This window comes from Rhipicephalus sanguineus, chromosome 1 (genome assembly GCF_013339695.2).
Source record: "Rhipicephalus sanguineus isolate Rsan-2018 chromosome 1, BIME_Rsan_1.4, whole genome shotgun sequence".
Taxonomy (NCBI): Eukaryota; Metazoa; Arthropoda; class Arachnida; order Ixodida; family Ixodidae; genus Rhipicephalus; species Rhipicephalus sanguineus.
In genome coordinates, this window is record NC_051176.1 from 324,207,847 (window position 1) to 324,232,509 (window position 24,663).

At 48.7% G+C, this 24,663-nt stretch overlaps 1 protein-coding gene across 1 annotated transcript in view; it reads left to right on the plus strand.

Annotated features, from left to right (window-relative positions):
* LOC119379502 (mitogen-activated protein kinase kinase kinase 13) overlaps positions 1–23,171 on the plus strand; it is a 419,538-nt gene extending 396,367 nt beyond the window's left edge. Inside the window, exons 8-9 of the mRNA XM_037648803.2 lie at positions 11,713–11,887; positions 22,590–23,171. Coding sequence (XP_037504731.2) covers positions 11,713–11,887; positions 22,590–22,676 — 262 coding nt within the window. The 3' untranslated portion in view covers positions 22,677–23,171. The remainder of the gene's footprint in view (positions 1–11,712; positions 11,888–22,589) is intronic.
* Positions 23,172–24,663: the final 1,492 nt, after the last annotated feature.

The window sequence follows — 24,663 nt, forward strand, 5'->3', positions numbered from 1 at the left end:
TCGACTTGCGTTGAATATTCTATCTGCGGACGCCCAACAATACAGTATTGTAAAAGCGGTTCTTTAATGAAGTAAAGGACTTGGACACACTTCTTTTCACAGCCGTCTGACACAAGTGTTCTGGCACGAGATGAACAACTGCAGTTTGAATTGCTCGACCATCGGAAGCACGTATGACAGCTTTCTTTAGATTCAATGGCTTTCTTTTGTGCCATATGTTGCTCATAGAATGAACCTAATTATATTTAGGCCATCCGAAGAGAGAAAGCAACACATGAGCGCACTACTGGAGGCGCTCACTGGGAAATCGCCGACAGAGTTTTCGTTGCATACTATGACATTTGTTGGCACTTAACGGCCTTTAACTTTCACAGTGACGCATTCCTTCTCTCGTTTGTCCTCTGAGCGTACTTTGGCGCTCAAGCGGAGCTCATCCGCAGTCGAAGCGGCACTCATGTAATGTCAGCGCCCGCAGCATCGAGCGGACGCTGCTGCGGGTTTGCAAGCGGCTGATCGCAAGACAAAGCTTGCTGAACCATGACACCGGGCTGCGCACTTGTTGGTGTGGAGCTGCTGATTTGTGTTTATGTCACGTACAAGTATTTTTAGCAACTTATATCCGAGTTTCAGCCCATAACGAACGACGCGGCCGCTAGGCTGGCATGGTCACATTTGACGCACTATAACTTGTTAACAACCAAAATAATGCAACGTTTTTCTCTGCACAATGGTAGAGGACGTCCTTGACTTCAATCAGAGGGATATAAAAAAAAATTAAAAATGGCCTCTTGAGAAAATCATTTTCAAAGTTCGGCGTTTTTGGTAAATCACTTACGTTCCAGCCCAATTATCAAGTAAAACGGAGCGCGATAAAGCCACGCAAATTATTTTAAAAGAGAGCGAAAGTATCAAAGTTAATATGTACCGATTTTTATTATCCTCACTTTAACTTGCTTGCAGCAATAAATTTCTGAAATAGAGGTATTTTGTGCGATTTGCCAAGTTTGTGATTTTTTTCTTCAAACGTGCTTCGACAAGCAAGGGAAATAATAGACTCATAAGATTGCATTTCACTTGTTCTTTAAGGGAAATAAATATTGTGACGAAGAAGTGCACCGTTTTTTCCCTAGGTGCGCTAAAAATTCAGAAATCGCGAAATTGGCGGAAAAGCGTTTTTTTGCGGCCAAAATTTATATTTTTTTTTCATGCGAACAAATTTTTTTTCGCAAAACTAACTGCGAAACCATTGTTCTGGGTGCAATGCCTAGACCTACAGTAAATTTCATCACAATCGGGAATGGTGACCGGGACCTCGTGTTCGATCTTATCTGGACACACACAGTTCATATATCGTAGGCAACGCTAGTTCGGCACGCGCACAGTCAACGACGGCATGATGAGTGGTAAGGAAGTGTCAACCCAAGATGGACGTCATGCGAACGTGGTGAAAATACGACGAATTCAACTACGTACAAAACGTTTTGTATCACTACCCGAGCTGTGCATGCCATAGAAGGTTGTATGTGGTGCGCAGTTGCCGTACGGAGAGAGACGTCAGAAAGCAGGATCGTAATCTTCTTGAACTTGCAGCACAGTTCATCACTCAGCACAGACACAGCAGCACCAGTATCAACGAGCGCTTGCCCATCAACATACACGGTAATTTCGTTAGCGGGTAGAAATCGAGGCCTTGAAGTTTTTGATATAAGCGCAGCTCTCGCCTCGGGAACTGCGATGGTTAGTTTTCCGCTTGGACGCGTCGAGGTCGACGAACCATAGCAGAAATGGAACGGCGACGTGGTGGGTGACCGATGCCTGTCGAAGCCGCGACGATGACATGTCCCACGTGGGGTAGGAGGAACTCAACTGAGGTGGCTCGGTACGATAGTAGCCTTAACCTTCTTCGCCAGCACCTTGGCAGAAATCACGACGATGACAGAAACGCGCGACATGGCCAGGGAGACAGCAGAAGTAGCAGATCGGCCTGTTGTCTGGTGTGCGCCAAGGATTAGTGGACTGTGATGCGGGATGGCGAAAACGAGGCGGGTCCGGGCGTACAGGCGGACTTGCTGCGTAGAAGGCCAGGGTCCGTGACGAGTGGTAGCGACGGCGATGGTCGTCTGGCGTAAGTCAGAGGTGCGGAGACAGGCGAATGATGGTAGGTGGGAGGCAGAGCGTCAGACTTGCTCCTCTGTCGCTTTTCTGAATGTTGGGGTCAGCGTGTGCTCGCTGGCCGGATGTAAGGCACAGTAGACAATTCTCGCGCCACTTCTTCGCGAACGAACTGCTGTATCTGTTGCATTAACGCGGTCTGTTCGGTAGAAACAGCGCCAACGGTTAATGCAGACGTGGTGGCCATGTCGAAGCTCGGGTGTCGCGGGGAAATGCGCTGTCTCCGCAGCTTGTCGTAGCTCTGACAGTACTGAGTTACGTCTGCGACAGTTTGGGTGTTTTTGGCAACGCGCATATGGAAGGCGTCGTCTTCGATACCTTTCATAATGTGCCGGATTTGGTCAGTGTGAGACATGTCTGGATCGATATGAGGGTCGAGTTCACGACATCCTCGATATAAGACGGGAAGGTCTCGCCAGACTGCTGCGCGTGGCCGCCCACGTGCTGTTCAGAGCGGGGCTTGCGAACAACGGGTCGGCTGAATACTTCCGCGAAGCGTGTCTTTAAGGACGACCAGTTAGGAATGACAGCTTGGTGGTTGTTAGACCACAGCTGTGCCACACCCGCGAGATAGAAGTGAAGGTAGCCAAGTTTATCGACTTCATCCCACTTATTGTGAGCGCTTATATGAAGCCAGTCACTCTTCGGCGTTGAAAATCATCGGATCTCGCTGTCTTGGCATGCCGGAACAGGTAAGATATGGAGCTGCATCTTGCTGGGCCATATGGTCAGGCATTCCGAGAAGGGAGTTGCAGGGTGAAGAAACCAGCATGCTCCACCAATTGATAGTACGCGTTTAATGGTCTAGGCGTTTTACAGACGGGACAGCAGCCAGTTCCCAAAGCGGAGCCAGCATCAGCACCAACCGCAACAACCGCCTTCTTCATTGTTTCTCTACAGGTAACCCCAGTGATTCCACTCCTGCGCCAACTGCGCCAAAGTGCGCCAAATTGTATTTACTGCGCCATCCTGATAATATCGACGAAAATTGCGCCAAACTGCGCCTATCACCGGCAATCGCACCACCGGCGCGTCAGAACATGTGCAGCTTGATTTTGGGGCTGCCAAAGTCGCAACCATGGACCAAGAATTATTCCGCTGAATAAATAGCGCTCGCGCGTGCGTCCCGAGTAAGCCACAATGCCATGCACGGTGCCGACGCAGCTTCTGTTCTGCAAGTCGGTTCTACAGCAAAATGCGCTCTCCGCAGAGGCTCGTGACGTCTAGGCCTATCGGTAGCTTGAAAGTTGCGATGGCGATTCATCGGCGGACGTCGTCTGTTCCCGAAAGGCTGCTGATAGCTCGTTTCAAGCGTCGCACGGCACGTAAGGAAAGCAATGTTCTGTAATAACTACATGCGTGCCGCTAAAATGTCAGTCACTTCTGTTTCTGGACATCGCGGAATGAAATCTGGGATCGCTAGCAGTAGATATGGAACAATATCGGATTTTCCTTGCTTCGCGTTTATGGAAGAGCACGCGAACGGTGGGAACGCGTTGACACTTTTCCTCAGATATACTTTATCCATGGATCTTCATCCAGAAGAGCTTTTTCATAATTACTTCCACCAGCACATCCGAGTTTGTAATCACTCTGCGGTAAATACCCCCTAAAAGGCCCTGCCCTTTCGAGCTCACGAGCTAGGGTTCCAATTAGAATTTTTTGCTTGCTTTTTTAAAAATGTCATCTGATTAATAAAAGCATATCTCCTGGTCGGAGCAGCCGCAAATGCGCAGCTGTAGCGGGCCCGTCGCTGACGGCCCACAGTGAAGCGGCTGCGCCATGTTATACGTCCGCCCCTCGCGTTCGAGGGTCAATAGCTGACGGTTAAAAAAACTCAGTTTCGCTTAAGGGTGAAGCAATGAATGCGATATCAACAAATTGTATTGTTAAACGAAGTAAGGCTAGCAGCTAACTCTTTTGGATCCGATCTCGCGTAACCCAACAAAACGCTGGTTTAAGGGGATATGGCCGCTCCAGGAACCGAAGCGTTTTCGTGCTCTGAGTTCTCTAAACGCAAAGTAAGCGTTGAGAGCACAGCAAGTTTACGAGCCGTCTCCTGATGCCTCAAGATAGCGCGCGCGCAAGCGACAGTGCCTTTCGAACGATGCGGTTGTCCCCCCCCCTCCCTCTGCTCCCCTGGCATCCCTTCATGCTCCTTACGAAAGACGGGCGGGGCGTTTCCTCTATGTTTGATGAGCAATCGACGGCAGGCCCGCAATCGGGAAGATATCTCATACGCTCTCCGTGCGACAGAGACAGACGGCCGGCTAGTTTAATCTCCGCTTCAGCCGCGTTCGTCACCAGCGCTCGCGAGCTTTTACCCGCAGCTAGAATGCGCGTGGTGATGTTATTAATTTAGACTTTATACGGAAGATTACGGCAACAGCGACAGTAAAAATCCGCCTAGAGTGTCCATATAATTGCTATCACAATAAAAATTTAAAAAAAATTGAGGAGCTGTGAAGTGGATGATAAGCGAAGCCGTTTCGCGCATGGCACAAAGGTGACATGGTGCAAGACAGTTTGGTATGTAAGGCCAGGTTGTTAACGGCCAGGCTGTTAACTTTCAATACGCAATAATAATGCGAAAGCCTTAGATGCTTTATCAAACACGAAAATTGACCGTCGGCGGCGTTCGATTGATGTAAAAAATAATCATGTGATGTCGTCGTCATCACGTCATACATCGTCAAAACTTGTGACGCCAACATGGCGTCATATATCGTGATGTCACGTGATGATGTAATCACATAACATCGTCGCTTTACACTGCTTCCGTGACCGGTGCACCGATCAAGGAGGCAGTGCAAAACCATGTGAAGTGCAGAAAGCTTGCAGAGAGGGACGGGGAGAATCAACCCGTCGATCGAGCAGAAAAAGAACCTGGCTTTCGCCTTGGAGTTTTCTTAGGGGAATGCATTAGGGACAGTGTGGCTTTTTGGCATTGAGGCACTGCTGTACATCACAGAGTTTGTCTACCACGTCTGCTGATAACCACATAGATGTATTTAGAGTTTTATTTCATAAATTGCAATTTTATTTATCCGGTATTCTGTTTATTTGCTAGTGTCGAAAATAATCGCCGAAGAGGTTAATCCAGAACACTCAGCTGCATGAGTCCTTATTTTTTGCAGGTTATGGTTGGGTTTCGCATTTACCTACGCGTACGCGTTCCGCATAGGAATGGCCGACACCGCAGCTTGTGACCACTGCGGAAGTGATGAAACGATTGAGCATATTCTGTGCGACTGTCCACAGTACTGTTCACAAAGACAGTCGCTTTGCAACGCGCTTGATAAACTGGACGACCGAACTCTTTCGGAAGAAAGAATCCTGCGCCACCGACAGGACTTAACGTCACAGAAGAAGGCTGTGCAGGCGCTAATGCGCTTTCTGCGTTCAACCGGTCTATCGCAACGGCTCTGATAGGACGTCCTGCATGTGTGTGCATGTGTGCATTTTTTGCTTTGTTTTTATTTTCTCTTCCTCTCTCTGTCCTCTTTCCGACCCCTATATCCCCACCCCTGTGCAGGGTAGCAAACCGGTCACTCGCACCAGGTTAACCTCCCTGCCTCTTCCTTTTAATCTATTTCTCTCTCTATTTTTCATTAGCGAGTGAAGTATGGAGTTCTCCTGAGATGATTTCTTTTGTGACAATTGCAATGATTCCAAATATTTCTAGCCTTCATAAGAGCCCCATAATAATTTTCAGGTGCTTGAATGCAATAGGCTTCTGTAGTGCACTCCAGGATGTAAAATTTGCTGCTCCAGAGTGCTCCCAGATGCAAAATTATCTGCTCCAAAGTGCTCCAAGATGAAAATTTTTCCTGCTCCAAAGTGCTCCAAAACGGAAATTTTGCTGCTCCAAAAATTGCTCCAAATCAGAAGTCCTCGGTAGCATCACTGGGTAACCCTATTTTTCACTGCGATTCATCATTCTCAGCCTGTTCTTGTCCACTGCAGGACGAAGGCCTCTACAAATGACTTCCAGTTTACCTTATTCTGTGTGAGCTAATTTCATTTTATCTCTGCGAACTTGTTAATTTCGTCACTCCATCTAACTCTCTGCCTTCCTCGACTGCGTTTCCCATCCCCTGATAACCATTCTGAATGCTCTTACACTCCACCTGTTGTCTTTTCTAGGCATTGCGTCGAGGTCCATTTCTTTCGCCTGATGTCTGCTGAGATATCTGCAACACCTGTTTGTTCCTCTGCTATCCTCCGATTGTTACTCCTATCATTTTTCATTTCATTGCACGCTACGTGGTCCTCAACTTTTTCTGTAGGTGCTTTGTTATGTTTCAACCCCTCATATTTTCATTGTTACTCAAGAGTACTATGTCATCTGCGAATCGTCGGTTCAGGATACATTATCCGTTAACTTTGATTCCTGCTTCTTCCCAGTCTAGGTGTTTAAATACTTCCTCTAAGCATGGAGGAAACAAGATGGCTTTTAAGGGCTCGTTTTTCTTTGTTAGACGCAATAATAATGAGAACTAATGCACAATAAAGCGCAGGAAAGTATACGAGATGTTATTTGTAATAATTGGAATATATATGTGAAGAAAGTAAAGTGGACCTGCGACCTAAGGATGCAGTAAACAACATTGAAGATATTGTATCTCCTTGTCTGACTCCTCTTTTTTTTTCATAATTTTGTCGCTTTTTTTCGTGGAGAAGTAATGTAGCTGTGTAGTCTGTAGATGTCGGCTTACGTATTGTCACAGGGTCTTGACGTCGACGAAGACAGCAGTCGGCGTGTTCAAGATGAAACTCTTTATTTGGCCGAACTTGTGGCCGGGAAATGAAAACTGAAACTACAGCAAGACACGCTGTACACTGATAGTGGCGAACACGGCGTCGGCCGTCGATAAAACTGATCGTGGCTGGGATGCGCCGTTTTTTATACATCATGCATCGAACTTTCCAGCCTTATCATTGGTGGTTGCGCAAGCTCTGGATTAACCTTGACTATTCGCGGCATGTGCGCAATCTTGAGAAAATGATCTACTACAATCTGGTATGTCCCCAGACATTTTGGCGCGGCCCGCGGAAGACAGCTCTCGCACGTGGAAAGGACCAGTTACAAAAACATAACAAAAGCTGCGCGCGTGGCATTTCCCTGCGCAGATATATATTGCATTCCTGTCAATAAATCATCAGTTGGAACTCAGCGCTTAACCCATGTGTGTACCTTTTGTCACCATGCTGTTAACTGTCAATATTGTCACGTGGTCATGACGCTGACGAAGGCAGCAGTCGGCGTGTCCAAAATGAAACTGTTTATTTGGCCGAACTCGTGGCCGTGAAACGGAAAGTCAACCTACAGCAATACACACTGTACACTGACAGCGGCGAAAAGAGCGTCGGCCGTCGATTATCTGCTCTGCGGTAAGGCGTGTCGGTATTTAAACATGTAACGGAGCAGTTGCATAAACATAACAAAAGAAGCGCGCGTGGCATTGCCCCCCTATGAAAAAACATCTTCTCGATGCTTGTGACAGAACATAGAATTGGACAAAACAAGTGAATACACAAATAAATTACAATAACAACGCAAAAAGTATAGTCCACAGGTTCGCTAACGCCTAAAGAACGGCTTAAGGCGCACGACATGGACGACTTCAGGTCATGCGCGGCGTCGCTGGGAGTCCGTAATGATGTCCGAGATGACCTCGTAGTCTAGAGCGCCCAGACGTTGAAGCACCCAGTTACATAAACATAGCAAAAGAAGCGCGCGTGACATTGCCCCCTGTGAAAAAACATCGTCCCGATGCTTGTGACAGAACATAGGAGAAAAAACAAGTGAATACACAAATAAATTACAATATCAAAGCAAAAAGTACTGTCCACAGGTCCGCTAAGGCGTAAAAAACGGCTTAAGGCGCACGACATGGACAATTTCAGGTCGTGCGCGGCGTCACAGGGAGTTCGTAATGCTGTCCGGGATGACCTCGTATTCTAGAGCGCCGAGGCGTCGAAGCACCTTGTACGGCCGGAAGTATCGCCGAAGAAGTTTTTCACTGAGTCCACGTCGGCGTATCGACGTCCAGGCCCAAACACGGTCGCCGGGCTTGTATTCCACGAAGCGTCGTCGAAGATTGTAATGGCGGCTGTCGGTCATCTGCTGATTCTTAATGCGATGGCGCGCGAGCTGTCGGGGATTCTTCGGCACGCTGAAGGTAAACAGTGATGCCGAGGTTTTCTTCATCGGGAATGTTGGGCAACATGGCGTCGAGCGTCGTTGCCGGGTTCCTTCCGTAGACCCAACTTGTAGGGCGTCATCTGCGTCGTTTCTTGCACGGCCGTGTTGTATGCGAAGGTCACGTACGGAAGGACGGCATCCCACGTCTTGTGCTCAACGTCGACATACATGGCCTGCTTGTCGGCGATGGTCTTATTTAGGCGCTCGGTGAGGCCATTGGCCTGTGGGTGGTAGGCGGTGGTCCGGCGGTGGCTTGTCTGGCTGTATCTCAGAATCGCTTGAGTTAGGCGTAGCGGGTCAGGCAGTCGGTAGCTACGACGATCCACTTATTACCGCAAGTCGATGTTGGGAATGGGTCCAGGAGGTCCATGCCGATCTGCTGGAACGGTCACCGAGGTGGCTCGATCGGCTGAAGAAAGCCTGCTGGTCTTATTGGCGGTGTCTTGCGTCGCCAACAGTCTCTGCATGTCCTTACGTAGCTGGTGACGTCGGCGGCAAGGCGCGGTCAGTAGTACCTTACCTGTATTCTTGCCAGCGTTCAGGAAACACCGAGGTGTCGTGCTGTCGGGTCGCCGTGTAGGGCCTGGAGGACTTCTTGGCGCAATGCTGAAGGCACCACGAGAAGGTACTTGGCTCGAAGTAGTGAGAAGTTTTGGAGAACGCCGCTGCGTAAGAAAAACGACGCCAGTGCTCGCTTGAATACTTTCGGAACAACGGCGGTCTTGCCCTCGAGGTATTCCATAAGGCCTCTGTGTTCCGGGTCGGATCGCTGTTGTTCAGCGAAGTCGTCGGCACTTACGGTTCCCAAGAAGTAGTCATCATCCTGGTCGTCTTGCGGCGGCGGCTCCACGGGGGCACGAGACAGGCAGTCTGCGTCAGAGTGTTTTCATACGGACTTGTAAACGACGGTAGTGCCCAATTCTTGAACTCTCATGCTCCATCGGGGAAGACGACCTGAAGGGTCCTTAAAGGCTGCTAGACAACACAAGGCGTGGTGGTCGCTCGCAACTTTGAAGGGCCTGCCGTAGAGGTGGGGGCGACTTTGACGTAGCCCAAATGATGGAAAGGCACTCCTTTTCTCTTCTGGAATAGTTGGCTTCTGCCTTGGATAGCGACCGGCTAGCATAACTGATAACCCTTTCTAGTCCGTCAGTCCTTTGCACAAGGACGGCGCCGATTCCTACGCTGCTTGCGTCGGAGTGTATTTCCGTATCAGCGTAGACGTCCTTCTTCGTGATTTTGTTCAGGCAGCGATGATCGACGCAGAAGCGTAGGGTTCCGTCCTTCTTCTTCAGTAACACCACTGGTGACGCCCACGGACTCTTCGAAGGCTGGATGATGTCGTCGCGTAGCATTTCGTCGACTTGTTTATTTATGGCCTCACATTCTCGCGTCGAAACTCTACGGGCTCTGCGGAGTGGCCTGGCACTTTCCTCTCTTATGATGCGGTGTTTTGTGACTGGGGTCTGCCGAATTCTTGACGACGACGAAAAGCAGTCCTCGTGTATTAGGAGCAGGCATAGCCGTGCGCAGGTAGGGGGGCGGCCGCCCCCTGCCTCCCCCCCCCCGCCTCCCTGCATCTGGCAGGGCCGCCCCCCCTGCATCTGGCGTTCAGGCGCGGTTTGCGCAAGACAGCGATTACACGTCTAACGGACCAGTTAAATAAACATAACAAAAGAAACGCGCGTGGCAATATGAATCGCCAGCTAGCCCAGTCAGCCACCTTACTGTGTTTTACACAAGAAAAATTCGTGGACACGGGATGTCGCTGGAGCCGACGTTTCGACAAGCGGTCTTTTCAAGGCTGCAACTGCTTTAGACATTGTTGTCACGTGGTCATCATGTTGAAGAGGGCAGCAGTCGGTGGGTTCAAGACGAAACTCTTAATTTGGGTGAACTTGTGTCCGAAACATGAAAAGTCACGGTACAAGCAATACACGCTGTACACTGCTAGCGGCGAACAGAGCATCGACCGTCGGTAGTGTAATCATCGGTGGAACGCATCGTCTTTTATACATCAGGCATCGAACTTTCCAGCGTTGTCGCTGGTGCTCGCGTAAGTTCTCGAATAAACTTGACTATTCACGTCCCGCGCGTAATCTTAACAGAATGATCTCAAGCAGTCGTGAAGCTTATCCAGCATTGCGGCGCGGTCTGCGCCGAGCGTAGCTAAAAGTTTTTGCGGGTGAAACCCGAATACACCAAAGTAAAACACGCGTAGAATATAATCCATTTTGATCAACAAACATTATATAGGTTAGAATACAATATTTTAAATAAGAAACTATCACCAACTAGCCACGCAACGTGTTTTGTTAAGGTTCTAGCAGATGCTCGCTGGCTAGTTTTCATCAGAATGTACAACTAGCCACTGAGCTGCATACTTAAATAACAATGACGGCAATTGCCTCAAAATACAAGGAAATTCAAACAAGATATACAGTACTAGAATGCTATACAATACATTGTTACAGTGCGATACAATTCATGTTAATACTACAAAAAGCCATGCAAAGAACACGTCAGGAACATAATTAAATGGGCAATCGGGAACATATGAACTATGTAAGTGTGAAATATTCTAGTAGGCGGTCATGGAATGCTTTGCGATTAGTGGTGAAAACGATATCGCCAGGCAGAATGGTTCCTTACTTTAATGGCATGTGGCAGCGCAGTAGAACTTAACGCCCTTTTCTTGCCAAAGATAACTGGTGTTCTTAGTGTATCCGGAAGCAGACATAAAAGGAAAACGCACCGGCAAACCTAAAGAGGCTGCAGCGAACGTTCCAGCTTTATTTTCCTAATACTGGACTTGTTCTTATGATTTCCAGTAGTGATCCGGGCGGCATGGTTTTGTACACGCTCTAAGTTCTGTGAAAATGCTTTGTAAGGGAACTATTGAAAAGTAAGAATGTGTGTTTGTGTACAGCGCGAGGAACGTCGAAGACGGTAAGAACAGAAGGGACACGGACCAGCGCTGCAGCATCAGATTACGTCAGTAAAGCTTGATAGGTACAAGTTGTCAACTCTTTCCTTGTTGCCCGAGTCTTATCACAACCATCCTTCCATTCTTTTAGGGAGTGCAACAGGAAATCAAGGTTATCCTGGCTCCATTTGTGGCACTGTCGTGCAGCCAAAAACAATGTAACTAAATGCCTGGTTCAAGCACAGTTCCCTCCATCTGTCTAGGGCTGTGGTGTCACAGCAGGTGCATTATTCCTTCATTATTCCGCTTGCTCGTGTCAGGAATTTCACAAGTGTGGTATGTTGTAGACTCCGTGTGTAAGTCGTGTTGGAAGGTTGTAAGAGGCAGAACATCACTGGCTTTGCAGGCAAATGCGACAGGCACTAAGTGGCCAGTCTATCTCCACGCTCAGTTCCGAGGGCAACCTGTCAGACGGCAGCACAAGTGAATGCTGCAGCTGGCAGCCTGCTGAACTTCTGTCAAACCTCTCCAACGCAGACGGCTGTGGGCCACACCGGCCACCAGGGATTCATCGCAAGCGGGTATGCTGGTCTTGTGTTGAACCCATAAATAGCAGCAGATCTGGCAAGTACACCCCGTGTGATCCAAAACTTTCGAAAAAAAATGTGTTCTCCATTTTACAGTGAAGCACTATGCCTACTATACGCAAAGTTGCACGTTTGTATTACAGGTAAATGTTTATTGAAGCAAAACTAAAAGAGATGTGTTCCATGGAGACTCCTTAGCAGACAGCTTCCATACTCTCTAACTATTCTTTCTAGCATTAACATAATGAGACCGACTTACACAAATAAAGTGACGCAGGGCACACGAGCTGATGGTACATTTTATTAAAATAGCAATTGCAGCTTCGTTCATTAACATTATGGAAATGAATGTGATCACCGTATCCCTTCTTGGGCATACATCCCCCTAAAAAGTTATCAAGTTCATCCAAAAGGTCTACCCGTCTGAGGGGCTCGTTTCTTGCACAACCGAATGAATCCAACAGACAGTTAGACATTAATTGCTGTCTTTAATGGTAGTGTAGTACTTGTGACGTAAACTGAAGTGGACGAAATATCACCCTTTCCGTCAGGGGGATCCCAACCTTCGAATTACGCATCCAATGCTCTACCCATTGATCTACGATGGAAAGCGCTTTCCGCGTCCCCTTCGGTGAGCATTTCTTTCATCACTGGGAGTGTTAGCCAGCACCGCTCGTAGCCACGGAAGGCGGCGGGTGTGGAACACGTTGCCAGAGGTGTTCACGTAGCGGGTGATCTTCGCACGACGTGGCAGCTGACCAATAAACTCTCGCAAGCTAACCTAAGGCATTGAGGTTGCTCGGGCGAGGCCCTCGCGAGGAATGAACGAAGGAAGAGGAGCTTCTTTATTCTGAGGGGCTCGTTAGACAAAACCAAGTGAATTCAACAGACAATTAAATTAAGCCAGGGAAACCAAAGGGGTTAATAATTGTTGACTTTAACGGTAGTGATGATGATGATAACAACTTTATTGTTCCGCCAGAAAAGGAGGCCCCCTACTGCCCGTCCCCGGCACACAGGCCTAGGCGACGGGGGCTGGCACCTCCGCGATTAGAAGCAGGCGAAGAGGTCTTGACTCCTCGCGGCTTCTTCCGCCAGGCGGATGGCTTGTTGCTGTGAAGCAGGGTCCTCGCTCCGCAGCAGGGTTTCCCAGGCCTCTCTACAATTGATATTTGATTTAGCCCCTGGGGAGCTACCACACTCACAGATTATGTGGTTGAGGGTCCCTCTCGCCCCACAGTGCTTGCAGCTATCGTTAGGCCTATCATCTTTTCTGAACATGGTATGCCCAGACCGGGTTTACAAAATTGCCAGCTTGCAGGCGCCGCCATGCGACTGCCTCCCTATTGTTCAGGCTTTTATCCGGTGGTGGCACCACTCTGCGAAGTAGCCGATAATTTTCAACGATTTCGGTGTAACTTTTCAGACGCTCGTCCATGTTCTCGCAGTCGGGCGGCTCCACAGTGACCCGGAAGTAGAGAGCTCGGGCTAACTCGTGGGCCGCCTCTTTGCCAGGAACGGACGTGTGTGCTGGGGTCCAAATTAGGCTAATTTTTCTGTCCAGCCGTCTACCGGACAGAACCCTTGCCGCTTCGGGCGGGATCCGACCTTTCCCAAAATTCCAGATGGCCGTTTTGCTATCGCTAATTATAAAATGAGCTTCCGTTCCAACGCAAGCGAGCGCTATTGCAAGTTCTTCAGCCGTTTCCGTGTTGCGGCTTCTAACGGTGGCGGCCGATACGGGGGCACCTTGGCCGTCGACCACCGAGGCGACCACCGCGCCCGACTTGCCACTTGCCGCGTCCACATACGCAACCGACTTGTGGTCCATTGATCCAAAGCGTTTGATTAGAGTTTGCGCCCTCTTTTCCCTCCTCTCTGCGTGGAATAGGGATGCATGTTTGAGGGAGGGGGAAATAATTAGAGTTTCTCGGCAGTCTTTCGGGATGTTTGATTTGCCTCGTGGTCCCCTATCGGTTTGCAGGCCTACCATATCGAGGATAGCTCTGCCTGTGGTCGTTCGGCTTAGGCGATCGAGCTGTGAAATTCTGACAGCCTCCGCTATTTCGTCCCAAGTATTGTGCACTCCCATAGAGAGAAGCTTCTCTGTGGAGGTTCTGATTGGTAAGCCTAAGGCCCTTTTTATGCACCGTCGAATGAGCGAGTCGAGTTTCCTCTTCTCCTCAGACCTGATGCCCAAGAAAGGCGTGGCATAGCTCACACGGCTTAATACGTATGCTTGGGTTAGTTTGAGCAAGCTTCTTTCCTTCAGGCCACGACCCTTCTAAACCTTCTAAATAACCCTTTCTTCCCTTCTAACTTCAAAATAATCCAAGGGCTTGCGTGGTAAATCCTTCCAGTTTTTTTTTATTATCCCATCATTATGTCCATTCTCTTGAATGAATGGACCTAACATTCTGACTTGGTTCACTTTTGGGATGGGTTTCCCCTCTACTTTAATATCAAATTCCGAGCTGTGCTTGCAACGGAGTGACTTTGGGTTATAGACGAATAGTTCGGATTTTTGCGGAGAGCATGAAAGACCCCTACTGGCAGCATAGTTCACGACAGTGTCCGCCGCCACCTGCAGGCGCTCCTCGATGCTTGCATCGCTCCCCTGGTTAGTCCAGAGGGTGATGTCATCCGCGTACATACTGACTTTTAGTCCCTCTATGTTTTTCAATGCGTCGGGGAGGCCCCACATCGCCACATTGAATAGAAACGGAGAGAGAACCGAGCCCTGCGGTGTACCCCTGCTTCCTAAGTGAATTGGTGGCGAGTCAATGTTTTGGAACTTCAAGCAGGCAGTTCTGTCTGACAAAAAATCCTTAATGTAATCGTATGTTCGGGCTCTGCCGGAATGGCCTGGCATTTTCCTCTGTTATGATGCGATGTTTTGCGACTGGGGTCTGGCGGATTCTTGACGACGACGAAAAGCAGTCCTTTTATTTCAAGAGCAGGGTTGTGAGCTGTTCTTGTTTGTGCTTCGGAAGGCTAGGATTGACGTCGAAAGCTGGTTTAGGAGCTCGATTCGTTGGTGTGGGCTCGGAAGAATCGGTGATGGCGAAAATATTGGTGGGTGCCACAATTTCTTTGATGTAGGCGACCGTCGTGCCTTTGTTTACGTTCTTATACTCGTTGCTAAAATTTGTGAGCATCACTGTTGTTTTGCCTCCCCGCAACTCTGCTGTTCCTCTTGCGACTCAAATCTCGCGGTTAATCAACTGGTGCTGGTCGCCTTCAACGATGCCTTCCAGGTCTGCTACTTTCTGAGTGCCGACCGAAATGATGACGCTGGAGCGAGGGGGAATGGTGACCTGGTCTTCCAGCACATTCAAGGCATGCTTCCCTGGCGGCGTGTACGGCGGTAATGCTTTTTCTGTAGATAGTGTTATTGACTTGGATCTGAGGTCGATGACTGCACTATGAAGGCCTAAGAAGTCCATACCAAGGATGACATCTCGGGAGCAATGCTGAAGGACTACGAAGCTTGCGGGATAAATCCGGTTGTTAATGGAGACCCTCGCTGTGCAGATTCCTGCCAGCGTTACTAGGTGACCTCCAGCTGTCCGGATTTCGGGGCCTTCCCAGACGGTCTTGACTTTCTTCAGCTTCGTCGCGAACGGTCCACTGATGACAGAATAATCGGCTCCAGTATCGACGAGAGCGGTGACGTTGTGGCCGTCGATAAGAACGTCGAGGTCATTAGTTCGTCGCCTACCGTTTCGATTTGGTCGCGGCGTCGGATCACGGCTGCTTCGACGTCCCGCTGCTTCGACGTTGCGTCGTCAGGTCTTCTTCGGGCCGTGAAGTTTCGACGTCAGGGCTTCGTTCGGCTTGCGGCGTGTTCTCTAGATTTCGTTGCGGCGTTGTCGTCGGCGGCGGATGATCTTCGGTATTTCGTCGCACAGCAACCGCAGCTCCATCGGTTGCTGCCCTTAGTTTTCCGGATACGGGCTGGGTGACCGGCCACGCGTTGGGCCAGTGTCTGGTCGGCGTTGGGGGGAGACGTAGCGGCCTGGCGATGGCGATCGGGAAGGTCCTCGGGGGGTCCATTGCGCTCCTGCGAGCTATTCGTCGATGTCGCGTGGTCGTTCACCCCGCTGTGGACGCGGCGCGTCGATGGCGAACCCATGCAGTCCCATCTGTCTGTACTGGCAGCGGCGGTAAGTGTGGCCAGCTCCTCCGCAATAATAGCAGAGTGGGCGATGGTCGGGGGCGCGCCAAACGTCGGTCTTCCTCGGCGTGTATAGCTGGCCGGCTGGTGGGCGGTATGACATCGCTAGCGGCGGCGGTGGTGCCTGGCGGCGGAACTGCTGGGGCGGCGTGGCGCCTTGACGTGGGCGAGGAGGGGGGGGGGGCGTTGCGTCGGGCTGCAGCAGCATAGCTCACTGCTTGCAGCTGCGGCTGCGCTGACTCGGGAGTGCCCAGAGACTGCTGGATTTCCTCTCGGACGATGTCAGCGATCGAGGCAACTTCAGGCTGTGGTGAGGGTAACAGCTTGCGCAGTTCTTCCCGCACGATCGGATCAATTCACGCAGGTCGTCGGAGCCGACGGCGTGAACAGCTGGGCTGTCTTGAATCGATCGGCGATTATACTGGCTGTTGCGCATTTTCAGCGTCTTCTCAATCGTCGTCGCCTCTTAGACGAATTCTTGGACTGTCGAGGGTGGGTTCTGCATCAGCCCTGCGAAGAGCTTTTGCTTTACCCCTCGCATGAGCAATCTGACTTTCTTGTCCTCAGGCATGGCTGGTTCAGCGTGGCGGAACAGTCTGGTCATTTCCTCTCCAAAGATGGCAACGCTTTCATTTGGAAGTTGGACCCGTGTCTCTAGCAAGACTGCGGCCCTTTCTTTTCTGACGACGCTTGCAAATGTCTCCAGGAAAGCGCCGCGAAAGGCGTCCCATGTTCGAAGAGTGGACTCCTGATTCTCGAACCAGGTCCTTGCTGCGTCTTCAAGGTAAAAGTAAACGTGGCGCAGCTTCTCCTCGGAGTCCCAGTTGTTGAATGTTGAGACCCTTTCGAAAGTTTCGAGCCAGGTTTCCCGGTCTTCGAATGACGACCCGCGGAAGGTTGGCGGCTCCTTCGGCTGCCGGAGTAGGATCGGCGCAGGCTGCACGGGGTCGGTCATCGTCGCTGTTCTGGTGGTCATGGTCGGGGTCTTCCTGGTCTTGTCGGGTAAAGGCTCGTATTCTGGAGGTAGCCCTTGTTTCCTGCAGCTTGCTCGCTGCTCGGGGTATGCGTCGATGTCTTCGTTGCCGCCCGGACTGGGTTCACGGCCTGACGGGGGCGACCGGAACATGAGCGAAGCAGCACCTCCACCAGATGTCATGTGGTCGTGACGTCGACGAAGGCAGCAGTAAGCACGTCAGAGATGAAACCCTTTATTTGGCCGAACTTGTGGCCGGGAAACAAAGTCAAACTACAGCAGTGCACTGACAGCGGCGAACAGAGCGTCGACCGTCGATCAACTGACAAGCGGTCAAGCGCGTCGGCGTTTATACAGGCGCTATCGAACTTTCCAGCAATATCGCAGGTGGCGGCGTTATCTCTCGACAAAGCTGGAACATTCGCGTCCGAGGCGCAATCTTAACAGAACGATCTACTACAATCGCGAAGCTTCTCGAACACTGCTTCGCGGACAGCGTCGAGCGTTGATAACCGTTCCTGCCGGTCAAACCCGAATACATCAAAACAAAACAAGAAGTGGGCGTGGCAATATATACTGACCACCCGTTGCAATATTGCCCTCACCGGGACGGCAATACGTATGCTACTGGTGCTAGCACTATGGCAGCAATCCATCATTCATAGGCCTGTGCTTGCGCTTATTCATCATTACATTAGTGCCTCTTATTTTGCAGTGTCATTGCAACTCTCTCCCTTTCCTCTCCCTCTCCGTCCACCCACACCTTAAATACCGTGTTCAACACATTCGCTAGGTGTGTTTTACTTGACTAAGAATATACACTGACGAGCCGTTGCAATATTGCCCTCACCGGGATGGCAAGACACATGCTAGTGGTGCCCGCACCATGGCAGAAATCCATCATTCATAGGCAGTGCCCGTGTTTTGTCATCACTACATTAGTGTCTCTCATTTTTCAGAGTCATTCCATCTCTCTCCCTTTCCCTCACCCAAATCTAAATGCCTTGTTCAACACACTCGTTAGGCGTGTCTTACTTGGCTAAGAATATATAGTGACCACCCATTGGATTATTGCCCTCGCCAAGGTGGGAAGACATATGCGAATGGTGCCAGCACCATGGCAGCAATCGATCATTCATAGGCAGTGCCCGCGCTTTTTGATCAGTGCTTTACTGCCTCTCATTTTTCAGAGTCATTGCATCTTTCTCCCTTTCCGCCAACCAAATCTTAAATGCCTTGTTCAACACACTCGTTAGGCGTGTCTTACTTGGCTAAGAATATATACTGACCACCCGTTGGAATATTGCCCTCACCGGGACGGGAAGACACATCCTAGTGGTGCCAGCACCATGGCAGCAATCCATCATTCATAGGCAGTGCCCGCGCTTTTTCATCAGTACATTAGTGCCTCTCATTTTTCAGAGTCGTTGCATCTCTGTCCCTTCCCCCACTCAATTCCTAAATACCTTGTTCAACAAAGTCGCCAGGCGTGTTTTACTTGGCTAAGAATATATAGTGACCACCCGTTGGAATATTGCCCTCACCGGGATGGGAAGACAAATGCTAGTGGTTTCAGTACCACGGCAGCATCCATCATTTATAGGCATTGCCCACGCTTTTTCATCAGTACTTTAGTGCCTGTCATTTTTCAGAGTCATTGCATCTCTCTGTCTTTACTCTCTTTCTCCGTCCACCTAAATCTTAAGTACCTTGTTCAACAAAGTCGCTAGGCGTGTTTTACTTGGCTAAGAATACATAGTGACCACCCGTTGGAATATTGCCCTCGCTGGGACGGGAAGACATGCTAGTGGTGCCAGCATTACGGCAGCAATCTATCATTCATAGGCAGTGCCCACGATTATTCATCAGTACTTTAGTGCCTCTCATTTATCAGTCATTGCATATCTCTCCCTTTCCCCCACCAAAACCGTAAATACCTTGTTCAACACAACCGCTAGGCGCGTTTTACTTGGCTAAGAATATATAGTCACCACCCGTTGGAATATTCACCTCGCCGGGATGGGAAGACAAATGCTAGTGGTGCCAGCACCACGACAGCAATCTATCATTCAGAGGCAGTGCCCGCTCTTTTTCATTCGTCACCAGTCATCCCGACTGGTGACAAATGGGAAGGTCGGCATGGTTGCCATTGGTTTGCTTCAAGGTTGTTGGTGATGTTGTATGGTGGTTCACTGGGCTGTGGACGTGGCTCTTTGGCAACGAATCCATGCAAGCCCATCTCGTAGTACTGGAAATGGCAGTAGGTGTGGATTCTCCGCGATGGTAGCTTAGTAGGCTGTGCTCGGCAACACGCCATACATCTGACTTCGTACGAGCGCTGCACTGACCGTAAGGTGGCTGGTATTGACGTTTTTCCGGTAAGGAAATTATCGAAGTCACTTGTCATTTCACGTTGCCACATTTCATTGCTGCCTGTTATTGTTACATTGTATTGTTTCACGTACGACCATCTTTTTTGCTTGTAGCGACGGATGTGTTGCGCTGCTAAGCACGGGGGTCAGATTTCCGGCATGGAGGAAGGAACGATTGTTAGGAGGGATCATTGTGCACTGCGGTAGTAATAAAGACAGAAAAAAGTTGGTCAGACACGCACACGCCAAGCTTTGCAAGCACCCATTTTCCCAATAGGGAATGGCTCCAAATTTTTTACCAGCTTTTTGTGGAAGGCTCTTTATGTTGCTGCAGTACGAACAGCAGCTATGGGGTTGTTGTTGCTTAGGTGGACATAATTTCTCTGATTCTTATTATCCTGTTTGGTATTCTTCACTGTGTGGGCTTCAGTAACAGCTTCTCAGGGTTGTTGGGTACATTAACGCAGATCAACCTCAGATGTTACGTGGTTGCGATGGTAAAGAATGCAGCAGTCAAACCAGTAAAGCTAGAGCTCCTTTTTGGGAGAACCTCTGCCCAGCAAATTAATGAACGCATACAGTACAAAGATAGTAGCGAGCGCAGCCATTGGTAATCTGATCTACAGATCCAATGCATTGGCTTCTATAGAGATGTCCCAGTACATTTCAGCACAATTCCTGGTGGTTGAATGTGTTCCAGTCACTTTTACTCAGCCAACTGAATCCAACAGACAGTTAGGCCAATGAAATCATAGGGGACAATAATTATTGTCTTTAGCTGTAGTGTAGTTATTATGAAGTCAATTAAAGTGTATCCGCTTCAATTCAGTTCAATTTAGGTCATGGTTAGACTGCACAATTAATGACAACAATTAATGTCCCCTGCACTTTCCTTGACCAAATTACCCATTGGATTCGCTTGGCTGTGCGTAACAAAAACGTGCCTCTCGAAAAAATTCCCCTTTCGTTCTATCACTGTTTGTGTCATTTATGCAAACTGATTTGAACAGTTCGAAACATTCAAGAATATTTTGGTACATTGAGGTGCAGCTAGCGCCAAGCAGTAGTAGTCCGTGTAAGTTTTGGTTGGAGAAAGACGTTAAGAATGATATAAGAAAAACCAAGCATGCGTGTCAACATCCACTGCTTCTCGTGTACATTACAGAAATTACTGCTCTGTTCACCTTACGCACGCAGTGCGAGCAGAATCGTTGAAAAGCATCAAGTGCTGATACATGTGCTGAGTGATAATACATGTTACAGTTTGAACCATTGAAACGCGATCACAATGTAAGAGAAAAACAAAAGTGTGTGTGGCAATTTTACCACCTGCTTGTCTTCCTCTTGCCATGTCTTCCTTTCTCGTGGTGAATCACTTGCGCCTCATTGCCATGTTTCTGTCGGAAGCAGAGCTCGCCGTGCTTTAGCCCATAGCAGTTTTAAAAATACTGCAGTGTCCAGATGTCTTCTGGTTGTAATGTCAACTTTTTCTGTTTTGTATTATTTCTTAAACTGGACGTAGTCAAATATAACTTTGCAGGTCTCTTGACACTAGAAGGTTAAAAGAAAAGAAGCACAGTCAGACAGGACTACTCACAGGCTGTCAGATATGCCACAAAGTCAGGGAATCGGCTAATTTTCCATCCTATTTCTGTCAGCCCCAGAGTTTCTGCACTAGTACCACTGTGCCCATTTACACACAATTCCGCAGTGGCATCTGGAGGTGTCTTGGACAAAAAATACATTCATAACCTTATATTAGAAAAAAAGTACTTATCTCCATCTAGAAAGGTGAAGGAAGTACCGGTTAGCTACAAATGTGTATAGTGCCAACTCATTATGATTGCGTAGATCCTCCTCAGCTGCTGCCCGCGATGGGCCACACTAATAGCCAGTTAGTTGCAAAGTCATTATGACTGCGTAGATCCTCCTCAGCTGCTGCCCGCGATGGGCCACACCAATAGCCAGTTAGTTGCAAAGTCATTATGACTGCGTAGATCCTCCTCAGCTGCTGCCCGCGATGGGCCACACCAATAGCCAGTTAGTTGCAAAGTCATTATGACTGCGTAGATCCTCCTCAGCTGCTGCCCGCGATGGGCCACACCAATAGCCAGTTAGTTGCAAAGTCATTATGACTGCGTAGATCCTCCTCAGCTGCTGCCCGCGATGGGCCACACTAATAGCCAGTTAGTTGCAAACTCATTATGATTGCGTAGATGCTCCTCAGCTGCTGCCCGGGATGCGTCACACCAATAGCCAGTTAGCTATCTTCTTGTGCTATAAAAAGCATGGAAGTGTCATGGAAAGGCATGGAAGTACCAGCATATGAAAATATATTTGCACACCAATACGACATAAGAAAAGAAGAGGCTGTGAATATGCATGTTTGTTCTGAAAAAAATGTGAAGAAATGGTATTCGTTGCCCTGCATGGAAATACCATTAATTAGATAAATATGACTAATTAGAAGGCGATGTATTGCTAATGTGACGAGACTTTTTTAAATTTTCGTTACAGGCTCAGGTAGCAAAAAGAATTCGCGCTGAGACAATGCCGTGTGGCCTGTTGCTGCACCGTGGTGAAATTCGGTGGCTACTGTTGCAGAATCCTTTTTTTTGAATGAATCTGTTATGTAGATGAAAATGAAATCTTATGTCATGGTTAACAATCCGTCTCACTACCTTGAAAATAGCGCAGACAAGCAGTGTTCAGTCTGCATTTTCTACATGCCAACAAAAACGTCTTTTAGATTGTATTTCCCACAGGCACTCTGTGGTTGTGTGGATCCAATGGTTGTTCACCCATTGTAGCACACAGTAACAGTGTGTGAGGAATTCATATGGCTAGAAGAACAGCGCAAAGCGTGCAGCTGTTGGTCGTTGCTCCCAACACGCCACCTAGGAGTCGCACATTCTAGGTTATGCCCCAGTCAGAAACCACTCAGCAAGCGGTAATGCCAGCGCCTTTTTCAGCTGAAATAATGGCTATTTTTGCAAGCTTTGAATGACCCATGTTTCAAGCTACATATTTACCAGGGATTCTTATGCAGTTTTGAAATTTTGTTTCAGTTTACCTGAAATAAAAAAAAATGCAGTATTCTCTTGTCAGCACTCAAGCATCTTCTTGATGTGCTTGACCTCTCTTCTAATCATTTCCCTGTGCTTGTCTTTGCAGAACGTATTGCCAACCATCAGTGACACGCACAGCCAGACGTCACGTGTGAACAGTGAGACGGGTCACACAGAGACCACTGTCTGGTAGACATCGCGTGTGCTCTTACTTTGTTTTCTAATGCTCATGAGACATTCCAAGTGAACAAAGAGTCCGGGTAGCAGCCATGGCTACTACAAATGGACATGATGTTACTTATTTATTATGTTTGTTCCTGCTGCATGAGTGATTGCCACCCTCCTTCACCACAATTGCAAGACAGATTCGCTATAGGCTAATGGCTTGGTTGTTCCCAAAAAGTTCGATTTTGAGTACATGCAGAGCACCGTGCTATGCAAGCAGCTGCCCAGTTCTCTTGCTGCTCTTACTTATCTGAGACTATACACACTGTTTTGTTTTGTAAAAGCAAGTAGGTTATACTTTGTGATGAAACCATTAGGAGGACTTGACAATTTTACCTGTGTAATAGTAGCCACACCCTGACTTTCTGGAGCGTATGTGTGCATATGAATATACAGTGAAATCTCATTGCTAGAAACTTCACATCCATTGTTCTTTCATATTAATAAATTTAAAAAATCTTCATTCAGTAGCCTCTTGTATTAGTGTAAAACTGTATTAGTACTATGAAAATGAAAACACCAAGTACTGTATTTATCTGAATCCAACCCTAAATATAGTGCACACCCAGTTCTTGTGGGCCTAAAGTAGGAAACTAAAAATACAGCTTAATACAGTTGAAACCCGATTTAACGAAGCGATGGGAGCGCTCGAATTATTTCGTTAAATCAGAAGTTCGTAAAATCGAGCAAGGGATTTTTCAGTCCTTCCAAATCTACAATTCCAACATTAAACGACACCCAAACGCTGTATTTTATTTGCCGCTAACCCGCGCCTGAGCATGTGAGAGGTCCAGGGCGCCGACCCGGACTTTTCCCATGTTCCAATGATTCCATGTCCGGACGATCCAGGCCTGGTAGACGGTCACAATGACGAGCTGCCGATATGCAAGGACTAAATTCAGCGAGCAATAAAGTTGCAAGGAGACGAGCCATCTTTTGCCATAAACGACCATTATTGCAGGTTGATGAGAACGTTCAAACCTATGGGTTTTTGCCGGAGAATGGAAGTTTCTTCGTTAGATCTGGAAGTTCGGAAAATTTGGTTTCGTTAGATCGAGGTTTAACTGTATAATGTGCTCCTGATTTATGAACGAACACAGCACGCTCCCTGTAAGAAAAACTCGTTTTCACCGCAAGGGCGAAGCAATGAATGCGATAGCAACAAATTGTGGTGTTATACTAAGTGATGCTGGCAGCCAACTGCTTTGTATCCGATCTCGCGTAACTACAAAACGCTCGTGTAAGAGAATACGGCCGCTCCAGGGAGCGATGGTCTCCGAAGTCACTTCGCGTTGAGAGTGCAGCACGTAGAAGGGTGTACGAGCCGCCCGCTGTGATGGCTTCGAGATAGCGCGCGCGCCAGCGGTCACGACCGCGCCCTTAGATTCAAAGTTCAAAGTTGCGACCCGCGCGACTACTCCCCCCCCCCCCTCCGAGGGAATGCACCCACCGAGTGACGGAGGGTGCATGCGTCTTTTCATGCTCGTCAAAAAAGGGCGTGGCGTTTCCTGTCTGCTTCAACGGCAGGCCTCCCGAGCGGGGGTGATGTCATCGCATCCACCCTCCGAGCGACGGAAAAGGGCCGGCTTGTTTGATCGCTGCTTCGGCCGCGTTCGCGGTAGAACATACGATGCGCGGGGGATCTTATCAATTTGGACTTCATACGGGAGGGACATGACGGCGACGGCGAAAACCCGTCGAGACTGTCCATATAATTGCTATTCCAATAAAAGAAATGCGAAACTTTACCTTCGCAGAAGGGTTTCAGTAATGAGCCTTCGCAGTGACAGCGGTCTATTTGCATTTCATTGACTACAGTCAGGGGCGTAGCCAGAAACTTTTTTTGGGGCTCCATGTATGTTTGTGCTTGTGTGTATGCGTCTATATAAGCACATGCAAAACTGAAAAATTTCTAGGAGGAGGGGTGAGTGCCCTCAAGTTCCCAACTCCTCCCA